Genomic DNA, 14,988 nt, shown 5'->3' with positions numbered 1-14,988 from the left:
CCACATTTTTAATAGGAATATTATGAATCTGTAACAAACTATTCTCTGAAGATATACTCTTTAGGTAAGTAAATATAATTTCACGAAATAAGTATCTCCCGGCAACGACGGGTAGCAGAGCTAGTAATAAATTAAAACAAATTATATAGTACAGTACATTGATAATTCAAAGACTTATCATACAAGAACGCATTTCATTTAGATGGACAATCAAATCTTTCAGCTAGTCATTCTGCTAGATGCATTCCGAGTCTAGACTCCTCTTCAGCTGTAGAATATACAAAAAGTACGCTGGTTCTGAGTAAAACTTTAATAACTACATACTTTAGATATATACTTTACAACTTTAGATAACTTTGGTAAATACATAAGACCATGTAATGTTAAAAAAATTATGAAATTTTTTATTCTGATGCACACTTTTAATTTGGGCGGAGTTGAGAGCCAAGTTGAACGGATAAAAAAGTTTTAATGCGAACTCAATAACATTCCTACCTTATGTGACCGCCAGTTCATAAGTACAGTAATACAGAAATAGAAGATAATTGTTTTTAAAATAAAAAGTAAATAATACGACACTAACAATTAACAAAACTCAACCAGCAAATAATTAGTAGACCATCAAAATTAGTAGACCTTGTGATCGCCTATTGAATGGGCTGAAAACGTTAGTTTAGTTTTAATAAATTATCTCCGCAACATAAGGTGTATTTTGATAGTCTATTAATACGACACTATTATATTAAAGCATAGCATGGAATTAAAACAGAAACATTTTTGAAAATAAAACTAAATTATTAATTATTTATTAAACTGAATTAACTTTCCGAACTTTCTGAAGTTTCTGATTCTTCTGGTTTTTTAAATTCCTTTATCTTTCTAGAAACACGAATATAATAATGTCCGTATAAAACAATTTCAAACTGTAATGAAAGTTAATAAAAGTATATTAAAATCATGATTTATCATAAATTTTTGTAAAAATAGTCAAACTAGGTGTACAGAATTTTTTTAGTTCGGTATTTAGAAAATAACTGAAAACGTTTAATCATTACAGTTTCCGCGTTGTCTGATTGGAGAATCACATTTTAAATATAGCCAATCATCTTTCGAATTAAATTTTCAAATTTTAACAGTGTATTATTACTTTTTATTGTCAGTTTTTTAAACAAAATAAATCATATTAAAAATTTTAGATGTATTTGACAGTTTACATAAATATACGCAATTTACCTCAAGAACGCAAACTATCGAGTTTACTATTTCATATACATTGATTCCAAAATTTATTTCTCTTGCTATCTTCTCGAAGCATCCATTTTTAAATAATGTACTCTAGATTATAATTTCATATTTTAGGAAAAAATACAAAATGTATTTTTTTTAATATTACGAGTAAGTAAATAGCTTACATTTTCGTAGAACGATATTTTGCATTCGATACTGTTTCCACTGCAACAAGATCGTGGTATTTCTGATGCTTTAGTAAATACAATCCAATCGCTCGTATTTCCAACACCACAACATTTTTTCTAAACGTTTAATATAATTATAAATGTAGTTTATAAGCATAAAATATAGATCTGCGTTATAATTTTATATCTAAAGACCTACAGATTTTTGTAATTTATTCCAATTCTTCTTCATAATTTCATCTACTTGATACCTCATCAGTGTTTTATACATGTTATATTTAATGATATTGTTTCCCTGTAGTAATATAATATAATATAATAATAATGTTATAAAGTATTTTTAAATCAAATACAGTGTTAAAATAGTAGTACCTCGTCTCTTTTTACAAGAATTCCAATACCTATTGTAATCTGAATGATGAACACTATGGCAAATAATACAGAGCACTATAAATATCCAAGCAATTTTATTAAAATTCTAAATGGAAGAGATTAAAACGAAGTTTCAAAAATTATGTATACCAGTGTCATACAGAAGAATTTTTGTTTAGTCAAAACGCAAAAATAAAAAACGGAAATTACTGCAACTGCAATACCAATACTTATAATTATTGTTGGCGTGTTCGATATAATGTTGTTAGTAAAAATTCCTATGTCAGAAATGTATATTTGTTTCAAAATTCCGATTGCTATGATGCCGTTTCCTCCGAGCTATATTAAGAAATAGCAAAAGGATATCTCGTTATTAGTGGTGTAAAGAGAGAATTTATACACTTCGGGTAATTATTTTTCTACGTTTAATAAATTGAAATCTATCTAGAAATGATTTATAATGAACTATATAACTACGTATTCAAGTTGTAAATAAGGGTCGCAATAACGGTTTAGAACTGTGATCTCAAACTCAAACGCAGCAAAGGGCCAAATAAATGTATGCCAATGCCATACGTGGGTTGTGTCCAGTATTATTCGGTAAACCAAAGCATACTGTAACTTAAAAAAATGTTTTAACAAAGGCTTACTTTTGTTGCCAGGCCTTTATGACTTACGTAACAGTTAGAAGTTTGAATTTTTTCTGTTTTAATTCTCGCAAGATGTTAGAAAAATTGATTTTTAGAAAAGAAATCATCTAAAAAACTGGTCTACCCCTGGTCTAGAACGACCGGCTCTCCTTCCCCTATACATTTATATATATAAACAGTAAATAGATCATACATAAAACTAATATAAGATGCCGATCTCACGTATATATTTGATACGCGGCATATTGCTCGTATCGTGACATTGTTGGGCCATTCCTGCTTTATACATCAAATGAAACTGATATACGATATCATTTTCATTCGATGTTATATAGTTAAGTGAATATTTAGTAATTTTCACAACCGGATGAGCGACACAGTAAATGCGTTGGTTTGCCGATCTAGTGGAACCGGGTTCGAGGTCAGATTAAGGTCCTCAGAAATTTTTCTTAAGAGATCTGCCTGGAATATGTCAGGCTTTAGAGGAAAGGTTCTTTTAATGTTCTAAAAAGAAGTGCGATTCTGTTTAATGATACGTTTATGAACATAAAATGATTTGCATGGTTATGTATATCTAAATTTTATTTTAATTTATAATATTAAATTAGAATGTAATTGGAAGTTCCATTTCCGATATATCACAAAACGAGGGTTTTTTATAATTAAGTTAAATTAAAATTAAATGAATTATACATACAATTAAAATAGTATTTAAAAAATTCAAAACACAGTTTTCGATAGAAAATTCTTTCTCTTCACCTTTATCCATTTTTTCATATCTTATTTAATATTCATCAATGAAATTAGTAAAAATATTGTAATTAAAAATTATATTTATCTTATTTACTGTTAAGTGCATTGTTCAATATTAATTCTTACGTAATATTATAAGAATAATTATTAAAAAATCAATAATTTCAGTTGTTTAATTTTATTTTCAAATATCAAACGAAATTAATCAAATTAAAAAACAAAAGTAATTTTAATAATTAAAGAAAATTATTTTGCCAACATTTAAAAATTTGATTTTATAATGTTTATCTTAAATATATTTGCAAACCGGATCTTAGAGAGTTGAGATGGAGTTTGGATCAGTCGTAATTCCTCCTCTCTTCCAGAGCCATAAAAAAAAAAAAAAAAATACAATAAAATCAATAAAACAAACGAAAAGAAAATTTTTCATCACTTATGAAAATAAACTTTAAATTATACTACTTTTATATCACTTTTTTTTTACATATAACTAGCCGCAAAATTTAGTTCTTTAGCTTAACATTTTGAAAACGATGATACGAAATTCCTTCTCTCTAGCCCTTTTATCGGAAAGAGCTGTGTAATTTCGGTTCCTATTGGAAATATGGCTGCACTGTCAATTAGAAAATTGAAGTACTGAAAGAATACATACTGTCAACTTTTTAGGGCATTCCGAAATATCAAGTGGGATTCGGAACAGGCTGTCAAATACGACACGTAAATACTTCACTTCAAAACACACAAAGAGTAGTAATGAATCACTCCATAATACGAATGCAAAGCGGGAGGGGTTGAATGTGAAGTATTTTTCACCTGGTACAATTTTGTAATTGAGAGTTAACACTCCCTGAGACTAGCCTATCTGATAAAGGGCTGAAGGAGAAAGAATTTCTTACCAACGTTTAGCTAAGCTCGATATATATTATGCATCAGCAAAAGTTTATTGTGCAAGATGATTATAATTAAAGAGTAGGTTTCATAGCTAGTAGAAAGAACTACTGGGTACATTCCAATCAAATTTGGTATAGATACTCTCCTGAATATGCGGTTTCGATTTCGGGGGGAACTTTCTGTTTGAAATTTGGCCGCTAGGGCGAAATTTAGCACTACTGTTTCCTTGATGTAGATATTACCTGTTTTTAACTGCTAGATTAGTACTTTAGAAATTTTGCCGCTTAAAAGGTTTACGAAGAGGTCCTCTCCCTATTGGAAATCTTAAAAAAATGATTGTGCGTTTTGAGAAGATTGAAACTTTCGCAGTTAAGGGCAGTTAAACAGCCAAAATTTCATCATAGAGACTGAAACTTTTTTTAAAATTCGAAACCGCATACTCAGAACAGTATGTACACCAAATTTGGTTGAGAGTACCCAACAGTTCTTCCTACAGAAATATCTGAACTCCTACTCTTTAATTATGATAACTCTTAGCCACAAAATATATTTTAATTAAATATCTCTTTGTAATATAATTAAACAGATTTTTAATTTAATCTTAATTTACGTCACTGTATTTATGGTAAATTAGATACGACAGCTCTCGTTACAACGATTTTTCAAAAACTAATCTTGTCGTAAAACACGAATTTATTATATTTATCTGTTTAAATTGTCGACGTGTTACATAGAGATCATTTCATATAAATCTAATCCTCAAAGATTGATATTTTTCTGTTCCCTCTGTTAATAATCTGTTGAATAAGGAACAACACTCGGGTCCACCAGGAGCCGACTGGATAAAACCACTCGGCTCCTGATGGTCCCACTCGCTAATGGGCTGGTACGTGGAATTTTCTTGGTTTTCTTCACGAGTCGCGTTGCCGTATACCAATAACAATAAGAAACAATATTTGAGTATTCATTACTACTTTATTTTATATATTATATTAAATCTTATGTTTAGCGTTTATTTTTCATTATTATAATTCACGAACTTTCGGAACTTTCCGGAGATGAATCTTCCATATTTTTTTGATAGTAAAATCCATATAGAGAACATAAAATCTTCATTAAAAGAAGAAATTTATTTATAAATGCATAATTTACTATAAAAAAAGTATAAATTTTGTATATTTACCTCAAGAAAGCAAACTAGAAAAATTATTATTCCTGTCAGAATTATTCCGGTATTTAAATCATTTTTTAATTTTGCAAGGCATCCAATTTTAAACACTGCCTGAAAACAGTAATTAAAAATTTGTACAAAGTTATAAATAAATTTTACAAAGGGACCGTCCATTGATTATGTGTGCAATTTTTAAGCCCTTCCTGTCGTGTAAGCTGTCCAAAAGTACAATGATGTACTTTTGGCAAACTCCCTTTAATTACATGTAAAATAGTTCATGGACCTCCTGACATTGAAGAAATAACAGAAAATATTTACAAAATTTGATAGTTTATTCACATGACTATTAAGTAGACTTATACAAACAAATTCATGTCACTAATACCATTAAAAAATGCCCAAGTACACAATATCTTGACTTCCCTCTCTCAAACTGTACACAGAATTAATGGATGGTGCCAATAAATATAAATATAAGGTTTGATAGAGACATGTTTCTATCAAATTCTTCGTTAGTTTCTATTAATTATATTTATAATGGGGAATATTGGGGTGGTGAAAGGTAAGAATCTCTTTAATGTTCGTAGTTTGACACGGATATATCGAGATCATTTTCTCATCACCCGTCCACCCCTATTATGAGCTGGAAAAAAGCCTTAATCCCCGCAAAGTAAAAATAATTTGGAAAAGAAATTATAAAATAAATACTCTAAATATTTATTTAATATTTACAAAAGTCAATTTACATCTTCTGTTGTTTCACAGTTTTTTCTACCTATACCATAACAACAAGACGGTGGTAGGTCTTCATATTTATGAACAGGAGTCCAATCAGTGTAATTATTAATTCCGCAACATTGATTCTAAAAATATGATGTAAAATTTTAAATATTTTATATAATATTGTGATTTTAACATTATTATACATTAACTTATGTATTTTTTCAATGGAACTTACATTTGCTTGAAATTCATCTATACTTTTTTTAATGTTCCCATCTGATATATAAGCTTTCATCTTGGCTTCTAAATGACTTTTAATGTACAGTTCTGCCTAATTAAAAAATAATAATAAATTTATATTACAAATATATTTTATGAATTAAAATTTAAAATGTAATTCTCACTTCTTTCCTTTTCAAGAATATCGTAACTCCTATTGCAAGTTGGCCGATGAAAATCATTATCAGAAATAAACAACACTTGAAACATAAAATATTTATTGTATATATTGTATTTATATAAAAATATATCTGGAAGAAAATATTCTACTTACAATTTTCATACAGCGTGAACTACGTTTGGCTATGGCACCGAAATATATAACTGAAACTGAAGATATTACAATACTCATAATTATGACAGCCTTTGGTACTAGTTTTACGGTATAATTGATTAAGAATTCCATGTTAGGTATGTACGATTGTGCGACAATTCCAATAGCCAATAGGGCATTACTGCCAATCTATATTAATAAAAATCTATCAATATTTTCAATGCCTGTAAATTGAGTTGAAGGAAATTTATTCGTATATATCCAAAATTCCAGCTTAAGTTTATGGCAGAGTTTTCCCATGATATTCATCAAGGATACGATTTGATAAGGATTTTAAATAGCTTACGACATTCACCAACATGAGCTTGAATTCCACATCAGTGGCAGCCCATGGCATCTAAACGAGGGTGCTGTCGCAAGAGGGCACATGGCATGAATCCCTAATAGAATCAATAGTTCCGATTTCGTGTAACGTTTTGATTGGCTCCGGTTTTGATAAAAATATTAATCAAAATTGACATTTGAATGTAGAAAAGTGAACTAAGCGAAGAAAAAACTGAAATAAAATTTTAAAAATATTGACTTACAAGAAGAAGAATATCTGAAATATAAAGTATAGTTCGAGGATTTGAAGAGTCGTTGTCACTATCATCGCTGTCTTCCATTATATTATACCTTAAATAATCAACTAGTAAATAACTTTAAATAATAAATAACTAAATTAAATGCTTCTAACCGTAAAATTATCAAAATTCAATATGTTAGCATGTAATTTATTATGCAATAATATAATCATTAACAATGAAATTATACGTCAATGGCTTTATAAATTAAATATTAAATAATCTATTTTTCGAAATAAAATGCTTATATGCACATTATAAATATTTTATTCACTTCGCACTATTTGATATAATATATGTTAATGTTTTCACAATAATTAATAAAATCTATCATTAAATTGATTAATACGAAATAAAAACGAGTCTCGAATGGGACGATAAATGTCGACTTATCGTCCCAAAAGTTACAAATAATTGAACATAGTAATTGAAACATATTTGCAGGCCTTTTGTACGATCTCAAACATCTGTCGCAAATTATTCATTTCATTGCATTTCTCGTGTATTAAGAAAGTTATTTTTTAAATCACATTTTATTATTTAAAACATGGTTCAGTTTTTATCGATTTTTTAATATATTGCGGAGATAAATAGAGTGCTCTATTGACCCCTTATGCTTCTATATTTCTCCTAATTTCGTAAAAATATGTTACATTTTGGTGATTTGGACTCGATTTTGTTTACCCTGTTTGAAGCTTAATAACTCTTGTGCTTTTTATCGAAAATTTCTGAAATTTTGCAGGATAGTTTGTTTATTAGGAGGAGGGATGTTATTAAATTTTGGTGGTTAAAAGTTGAGGGGGTAGGGAGATAATAGGGGTCGTGTGTATCTCCAAAATGGTCGGACTTAACGACGATTTTACTCGTTATTAGCGTTTACAAATTTTTTATAAAACTCATTCCAACCCTGAAATTAAGCTTTTTGCCGTTTTATAATAGTTAAAAGGATAAAAAAATTTTTAAAATAAAATAGGATAACAGCTGGCGCTACCAAAATTTTGAATGTTGCCGGTAAAGTTGAGCAACTCGTTGCTGGTTTATTTATTTTTAGAATTTTCTGAATATATTTTACACTTCAGTTTTCACATATCTAATAATTGGGTAGCAATTTTCAAACTGTAGTCCTATATATTCCCACTGTCGTCCTTCAGTCCGTTCGGCCGTCTGTCCTTAGTTGATCGCGGGAAGAATTAGATGGATGAAATTCGAGAGCAGATATGAAAAGCTTATTTTTAAATTGTTCTTTAAATTATTAAACTTGTAATAAGATATTTTATTAATTAGTATTTAGGTTTTTCCAATAAAATTTAATTAAATAGTGGAAGTAGTTGACGATGACGTGGACTCTTCGTATATTATTCTTTTATCGTGGCCTCGAACGTAAAATATTCCGTATATAACAACTTCTAGCTGTATAAAAATAATAAAATAAATAAATATTAAAAGTTAATTATTTAACTATTAAATATTTAAATATATATTTATAGAATTTCATTAAATTTTAAACTGTAAATAATTTTATATATTGCTAACGAATATTATTTAATTTTAAAACAATCTTTACACAATGAAATTATACGCAGTTTCTATTAATCTTTAGTCTTACGCTATTCGCTTATGTATAAATTTCCATGTTGGATTAGAATTGAAAACATGTTAAAGCTAAATATTTCACAAATACTATATATTTTAACATGACAAATTCTGATTGTTTAGAAAACTGTGGATTAAAGTGTGTAGACAAAAACATTGCACTAAGCTACATTGTGCTTCTGCTACGCAAGTTAAGCAATTTGTAACTAGAATTTCTCATATTTTTTAAAGGAAAACTAAATTTAAAATGTAAATTGTAACAGGTATACCCTATTACAAATAAACTTTACTTACTTACTTAAACTTAAAATGTAAAAGTTTACATAAATATATAATAAATGCATTTCAGTAAATAATTAAATTTATAATAGCTTTAATTTATTTATAACGAGATAAAACTGTGATAAATTTCAATTTTTCGTAAGTCAAATTTTGAAAATATTTAATAAATATTAAAAAGTTCATTTTTTGATATATTTGAAATACATTGCAAATTATTTATTTCTGTAAGAATGAAAAAAACAGCAACGTTTTAAATTTGTTTTATTATTCTACAAAGTTAAATAAAAATAATAAATTTTTAAGGGCATTAGAACCCCCGCTTTACGGCCTATAATTTTACAATCTTCTTTTTACTAGTATCAATTTTCTGACTGATTGAAATGCCCTATTTTATGTTAGCCCTCTTTGTGTTTTACTATGTAATTAAAGTTTTTCTGGAAATATAATCTCAATTTATACAGCTTAGGAAATACGTGGTTCGTTTTACGACGGAATTTCAGAGACTGTTACTTTAATCAATAGTATAAAAAAGTTAAGTAGAAACTTGAAATTTCTTCATATTTTATTTTATTTGTGGCATTACAGTGTCTGAGCGTTGATATTTTAGATATTAGTAATATTTATTGTGTGATATCAGCGCAATATTTGTAAATTATTGATGAAACTAATCAATATATGCTCTTCATATAATATATACTTTATATTTTATATTTTAACCTGTATATCTTTCATACATTTGCATAATATACCTGTATTTTGTTGCAGTAAATTGATAAATTCTGTATACATGACTGACATTTTTGTAAAAAAATTACATCGAATATTCAAATATATATGTATATAATTTTATATGATCTCTATTAGTTTATTAACCGGGCAATTTAATAATTTCACAAATACATTATTTTAAGAAGAAGCAATATCATTACCTCAAATAGACCTACTATAGAATTCGTTACGACGTACATGTATATTGCTATATTCACATAAAACAACAATCTATTGTAGCATCCTTGTTGAAATACTCTTTTCTAAAAATAATAATTATTATTTTGAATGTTTTACTAAAAATTTATTAATTTGTAATTTTAAAATTTAAATATGAATATTAATCAGTTACATATCCTCTCAATGAAGGACTACACGGATCTGTACCAAAACCATAACAACACGATTCTGGTAAAATCATGGTCCTTAAAGCCAATAACCAATCGGTGAAAGTTTCGACTCCACAACACGCTTTCTAAAAAACAAATGATATTTTTATGTATTTGTATGTATTATGTATGCCAATTTTTGTGTAAAGCAGTGATTCCCAAAGTGGGCTCCTTGGATCTTCTACCGCTCTCAAAGGGACGGTAGCCCCCTGAGAGCGGTAGAAGATCCAAGAGTGTGCTGGAAGGCAAGGGAAGTAAGGGTGGTGGATGACAAGAGGGACTAAAATTCATTCTGAAGCAAACAAATATACAATGGTAGTCCAAAAAGTTTGGGAAACACTGTCTAAAGAAATCGACTGACGGTTGATTGAAATTCATCCCATTCATGTTTGGTTATGTTATCTTTCGAATAATTTTTCATCGATTCGTGCATTTTCTCAGCAATTATATAATAAATCTGAAAAAATTCCATGTTTAAATAAGTCATCTGTTAATCTATTAACTGAAAATTATTCTCACCTTTTCCTTATTTCTAACTAAAGCGATTCCTATCGAAATCTGTACAATTAACAGCCAAGAAAGAATTATACTAATCTAAAAAAACGAGAATTTTTTTTCAAATCATAATTTACATTTAATAACAGAAGTTCTCACCGTTATTATGCAGCACACATTTCTGAAACAAGCTGCACAGTTTGATAGAAAAGACAGGATGGAAATTGCACCACCGATAGCCATGACACATAAGGGAAGAAGACGTAAGACGTTATTTACGAAACTTGTTTTGCTCGCTATTTCTTCTCGTACTAGTTTACCACTCATGAATATCACAACACCTCCAAACTACAGATGCATTAAAATATTTTAAAGATTTGTTTATATAATAAAGTCTATAAGTTTAGAATATGCTCGCAAGATTACATCACTAATTTAATCATTTATAAAGTAATTTATTAACTAAATAACCCAAAATATTAACACATTTTAAGGCTATTTGTCCAGATACAATTATTGTCATTAAACATGGAGTCAACTCGCAATAGTGAGGGATAAAGAACGACGTTTCGAGCCGTAGTGATTTCTGATAAATTAAAGTCTGAATCAGTTCCAATCTACATCAGGATGCCTGATATAGAGATAACTTGAGACTAAGTATTCTGGTCGTAGTTATAGGTTATCTTAAGGACCATCTGGCTGATCATGATACTAACCATGAGTAGAGTATCAATAATAAATGTAACACAACGAGCAACTGAAAATTCTTCTCCAAACCACCTTCCATTGCACATATTTCAAAATTATTTCTTTACTTACACTAAATTAAAATAAAACAATTATTTAGATTTATATTATTTAATAATAAACGTTTAATAATTGAAATGAAAAGGAATAATCTTCCATTGTAGGCTCAATTTACAATTGTTTTTGTGTTTAGTTAGATTTTACTAAGATTATAAAAATATGAAAGAAGGGAGAGAAACGGCATTTATCTTTAAATAAAATATTAAGCTTAAGGTATTTTAGTGATAATGTTATGAGAAGCAACTTAATACCAAGTTTGTTAATCTTACGAAGGAGCCAAATTGATTCGTTATGACTTCTTCATTTTATGATATTAACTTCAAAATGCTACGTTTTACATTGAAAAAAATTAATAAACATTTAATACGAATAAATTAGAAGAAATTCCAGAAAAATTTTAAATGTGGATTTTAGAAAAATTAGTAATAAAGTTCGATTGTTTGTAATTTTACTATCATAAATTTGAATGGTGGAAATGGAGTAAAGCTACAGACCATTAATTGTTTTTAATGGTAATTGGAGGTAAAAAAAAGTCCAGTTAATAATAAGTTCAAATAGATGAATAATTAATGAAATATGGTTATCTTTATACGTTACGTATAAAAATATGGGAAATTAAATAATAAGATGCTAAGACAGCTTACTTTTAGTTACATACGAGAAAACTCGGAATATAATTTTCCTGTTTAAAAATAAATAAATAAATTATAATCAACACTGAAATGATTACATTTATAAATGAATATTTCTTTTGAAATTCCTATCATTGGACTGAAATTTTCAAAAGTTGCAGACCTATAAATTTTCACTGGTGTCCAGTATGCTGTCTGTCCTTTCTTAATCTCGAGAACAGTTAGATAGATAAAAGTCGAGATCAGATATAGAAAGCTTAGAGGCAGGAGGCCCCGATTAATTATATACGGATTTCCGATTTGGACCGGAAGTCACGTTATTGCAATTTAAAAATTTTCTTATGAACAGAGTTAGATAGATGACAGTCATGACTCTGTAGTTAATAGGAAAAATATGATGTATAGGAGAATAACACTACTAAAATTTAGAGCACTGTGACGAAAAATTGCAGCCCGGCATTGTAACGACGTCACAATAAGTAAGAGCTCGTTATTAATACATTTGTTTTATTGTTAAAACGGCATCTGTACGTGAAAAACAACTCTTCAATGAAATTAATTATCTTTTTGTATCTGTTTTTACATTGAATCGATATACGTAAGAACCAACCAATCTGCATTGATCATTTATTGAAATAGCATATTATTTCAAATAATTCGAATTCATGTACAAGTATATGTTCAGTAAATATAATTCAATGTCTTGTTCTGCTATTTTGTTTGATTTCTTAAAGTGATTCAACATATGTTACATAAATGTACAGAGCTATAGTCGTGCCAGGACGTACAGTATCAGGACGGCGCCCTAGTACTTTTTTTTTAAGCAGAGCCAAGTCTTTGTACTTTGTGAACATCTAGGTAGGACTTTGGACTATGTTTCTCGGCTAAAAAAAAAACTGAGAAAATTGCGTCTCTCGCACAGTTTTTGAGCCGATTACGAGCAGTTTTTTCTTGTAACAGTACTTAAAATTCAGTTTAAAGTATTTTATTTATATACATTGCACATTATATACAATTAACTTTTGAATAAGTATTCTGTAACTATCTTAAGAGTTAATTCAAGACCCTTGCCTGAATTAAAGGCGGTAAATTAAAGAAAAATAGATATTAGACTGTTAATCTAACTATTTTCTATCCAAATCAGGAAATTTAATTGAAACGTAGAGTATCAAGTATTTGTGCAATAATTCTTCTCTCTTAATATACGAAGTCCTGTCGAGTGTTCTATTCTTTCCGGATTTCAGCACTCCAATTCGTTATCAAGTATGCATCAGTGCTAAATATATATGCTAGTTTTTGAGCCGATTCAAATTGTTTTCAGTTGTACTATTTGTCTAATCAATAACAGTTAGACTTTAAGATAATGTATGATAGATTAATGTCGTTAAATGTAATATATATATATCTTATTTTTTTGATGTTTGCAGTCAGACCATTTTTATATTTATATATAACAGTGTGATTATGCAATTTTCATGTGGTAATTCGAAGGAAAACTTTATTTCCGATACGTATAACTTAAAATTTTAGAGCTGTTTGGTAAAGCGGCTTTATGTAACTGGATAAGCAAACCAATGACATAGTCCGTTTCAAAATGAGAGTGTCTCAAATGTCCGTTTCATTTGAAACACTGTCATTAGTTTGCTTATACACTGTAGTAAAGCAGCTTTTCTAGGTAACGAACGTATCTTTAATCTTAATCGTAATTTTGTCTGTGTAACTAGACATATAGCTAATAGCTATTGCAATGTGTACAACTTCGTTCCAGTCAATAAGAAGTTTCAGGTCTACTAAAAATGTTTCGCACAGTGTTATTTGATCTTTCTTTCCTTAAGCCATCAATGATCGAGTAGTACACTGGTCATGGGTTCGCGCCTCGCCAACGGGCTGACTACGTAGTTTTCCGCATTTTTTCACATATCTAACACCTAAACAGGTTTACTAATTTGAACACAAATCATTCATTGTTATTCATTCAGACACTTGGCGAATCTCATCATTAAATTTTATTTAGTTGATACGTGTTCATCGTATTTGTACACGTTTCGTGCAATTCATGCCCCTCCTCAGCCAACTAAAAATAGAAGTTTATAAGTTACAACAATACAAACATATATATAAAGGTTATTTTTTTTAAACATACCTTTAGATTACAGATCACTGAAAGTTAAAACCGTAAAATCTCTTTACACATTCAACTTCTTGTTATCTAAAAACTTTGGCCATCTAAAAATTTTTATACATTATTCTTCACGTTTGAATTGAATTTTTATAATAATACCGTAATTTACATACCTAGTTATTTCAAATAAACAGATTTCTTTAAATTACAGATCTGTGTAAGGTTTAAACCCCAAAAACCTCCTTAGTTTTAGGAGAAACTAAAAGAAAGTTAATCCTTTGATATACGAGAAGCCAGTATACTGGGTTCCCATATACCAAAGGGTTATACGAACAAATTGATAACGAAATGAGGAACATAAACTTTAAGTTGGCACCGTCATACCAAAAAATGTATACCAGACTAAAACACCTCAACTGTGAGAAAAAACAACAACAAACACCAACTGAAATTAAGAATGTGGTATATAAAATTCCTTGTACTTGCAGCGATAATAAATACTACATAGGAGAAACTAAAAGAAAGTTAAAAATCAGATTAAAAGAACATATAGCGGATCTGAAATACAATAGAATAAACTCTGCCTTTCACGATCATTGCACTTTAAATAATTGTAAAATTGATAAAGATAACATACAAATACCTCATAAAGAAAGATTTTACGGTTTTAACTTTCAGTGATCTGTAATCTAAAGGTATGCTTAAAAAAACATAACCTTTATATACTGTATATGTTTGTATTGTTGTAA

At 28.6% G+C, this 14,988-nt stretch overlaps 2 protein-coding genes and 2 long non-coding RNA genes across 8 annotated transcripts; all 4 read right to left on the bottom strand.

Moving 5' to 3' along the window:
- Nucleotides 1-801: 801 nt before the first annotated feature.
- On the bottom strand, nt 802-3,294 carry LOC136969906 (CD63 antigen-like). Of its 2 annotated transcripts, none has more exons than XM_067264214.1 (7): nt 3,135-3,294; nt 1,938-2,126; nt 1,788-1,862; nt 1,615-1,710; nt 1,413-1,532; nt 1,234-1,335; nt 802-923 (listed from the first exon to the last, which is right to left on the bottom strand). In XM_067264214.1, exons 1-7 carry the CDS (start codon nt 3,204-3,206, stop codon nt 819-821), a joined length of 759 nt encoding a protein of 252 aa, XP_067120315.1. In that variant the 5' UTR covers nt 3,207-3,294; the 3' UTR covers nt 802-818. The 2 variants fall into 2 exon arrangements, with proteins under 2 accessions (XP_067120315.1, XP_067120316.1); XM_067264215.1 differs by having other exon boundaries at nt 1,938-2,002; nt 3,135-3,251.
- A 1,769-nt stretch (nt 3,295-5,063) lies between these two features.
- On the bottom strand, nt 5,064-6,115 carry LOC136969905 (uncharacterized). Its single transcript, XR_010879895.1, has 3 exons — nt 5,999-6,115; nt 5,265-5,363; nt 5,064-5,191 (listed from the first exon to the last, which is right to left on the bottom strand). It is a non-coding gene; the product is annotated as an uncharacterized lncRNA (long non-coding RNA).
- Nucleotides 6,116-6,378: 263 nt separating this feature from the next.
- LOC136969904 (uncharacterized) lies at nt 6,379-7,321 on the bottom strand. Its single transcript, XR_010879894.1, has 3 exons — nt 7,116-7,321; nt 6,529-6,717; nt 6,379-6,454 (listed from the first exon to the last, which is right to left on the bottom strand). It is a non-coding gene; the product is annotated as an uncharacterized lncRNA (long non-coding RNA).
- A 1,112-nt stretch (nt 7,322-8,433) lies between these two features.
- Nucleotides 8,434-11,532, bottom strand: LOC136969902 (CD63 antigen-like). Of its 4 annotated transcripts, none has more exons than XM_067264210.1 (7): nt 11,395-11,532; nt 10,838-11,026; nt 10,703-10,777; nt 10,545-10,640; nt 10,147-10,269; nt 9,956-10,057; nt 8,434-8,561 (listed from the first exon to the last, which is right to left on the bottom strand). In XM_067264210.1, the coding sequence occupies exons 1-7, from the start codon at nt 11,470-11,472 to the stop codon at nt 8,463-8,465; spliced, it is 762 nt and encodes a 253-aa protein (XP_067120311.1). In that variant the 5' UTR covers nt 11,473-11,532; the 3' UTR covers nt 8,434-8,462. The 4 variants fall into 4 exon arrangements, with proteins under 4 accessions (XP_067120311.1, XP_067120312.1, XP_067120313.1 ...); XM_067264211.1 differs by having other exon boundaries at nt 10,703-10,741; XM_067264212.1 differs by lacking the exon at nt 10,545-10,640.
- Nucleotides 11,533-14,988: the final 3,456 nt, after the last annotated feature.

This window comes from Centruroides vittatus, unplaced genomic scaffold (assembly GCF_030686945.1).
Source record: "Centruroides vittatus isolate TY-2023 unplaced genomic scaffold, ASM3068694v2 contig_1824, whole genome shotgun sequence".
Lineage (NCBI taxonomy): Eukaryota > Metazoa > Arthropoda > Arachnida > Scorpiones > Buthidae > Centruroides > Centruroides vittatus.
The sequence above is the reverse complement of the archived record's forward strand: the minus strand, read 5'-3'. Positions and strand labels throughout refer to the sequence as shown.

What these genes read in the sequence shown, in the direction of transcription:
- LOC136969902 (XM_067264210.1), bottom strand. Translation starts at nt 11,472, where the DNA reads ATGTGCAATGGAAGGTGGTTTGGAGAAGAATTTTCAGTTGCTCGTTGT. An exon ending in GGGATGAATTTCAATCAACC is followed by an intron (nt 10,270 to 10,544) that starts GTCAGTCGATTT and finishes TTTGTTTTTTAG; the next exon opens with AAAGCGTGTTGTGGAGTCGA. An exon ending in CTATAGTAGGTCTATTTGAG is followed by an intron (nt 8,562 to 9,955) that starts GTAATGATATTG and finishes ATTTTTATACAG; the next exon opens with CTAGAAGTTGTTATATACGG.
- LOC136969906 (XM_067264214.1), bottom strand. Translation starts at nt 3,206, where the DNA reads ATGGATAAAGGTGAAGAGAAAGAATTTTCTATCGAAAACTGTGTTTTG. An exon ending in GGAATAAATTACAAAAATCT is followed by an intron (nt 1,533 to 1,614) that starts GTAGGTCTTTAG and finishes TTAAACGTTTAG; the next exon opens with AAAAAATGTTGTGGTGTTGG. An exon ending in AAATATCGTTCTACGAAAAT is followed by an intron (nt 1,336 to 1,412) that starts GTAAGCTATTTA and finishes ATTATAATCTAG; the next exon opens with AGTACATTATTTAAAAATGG.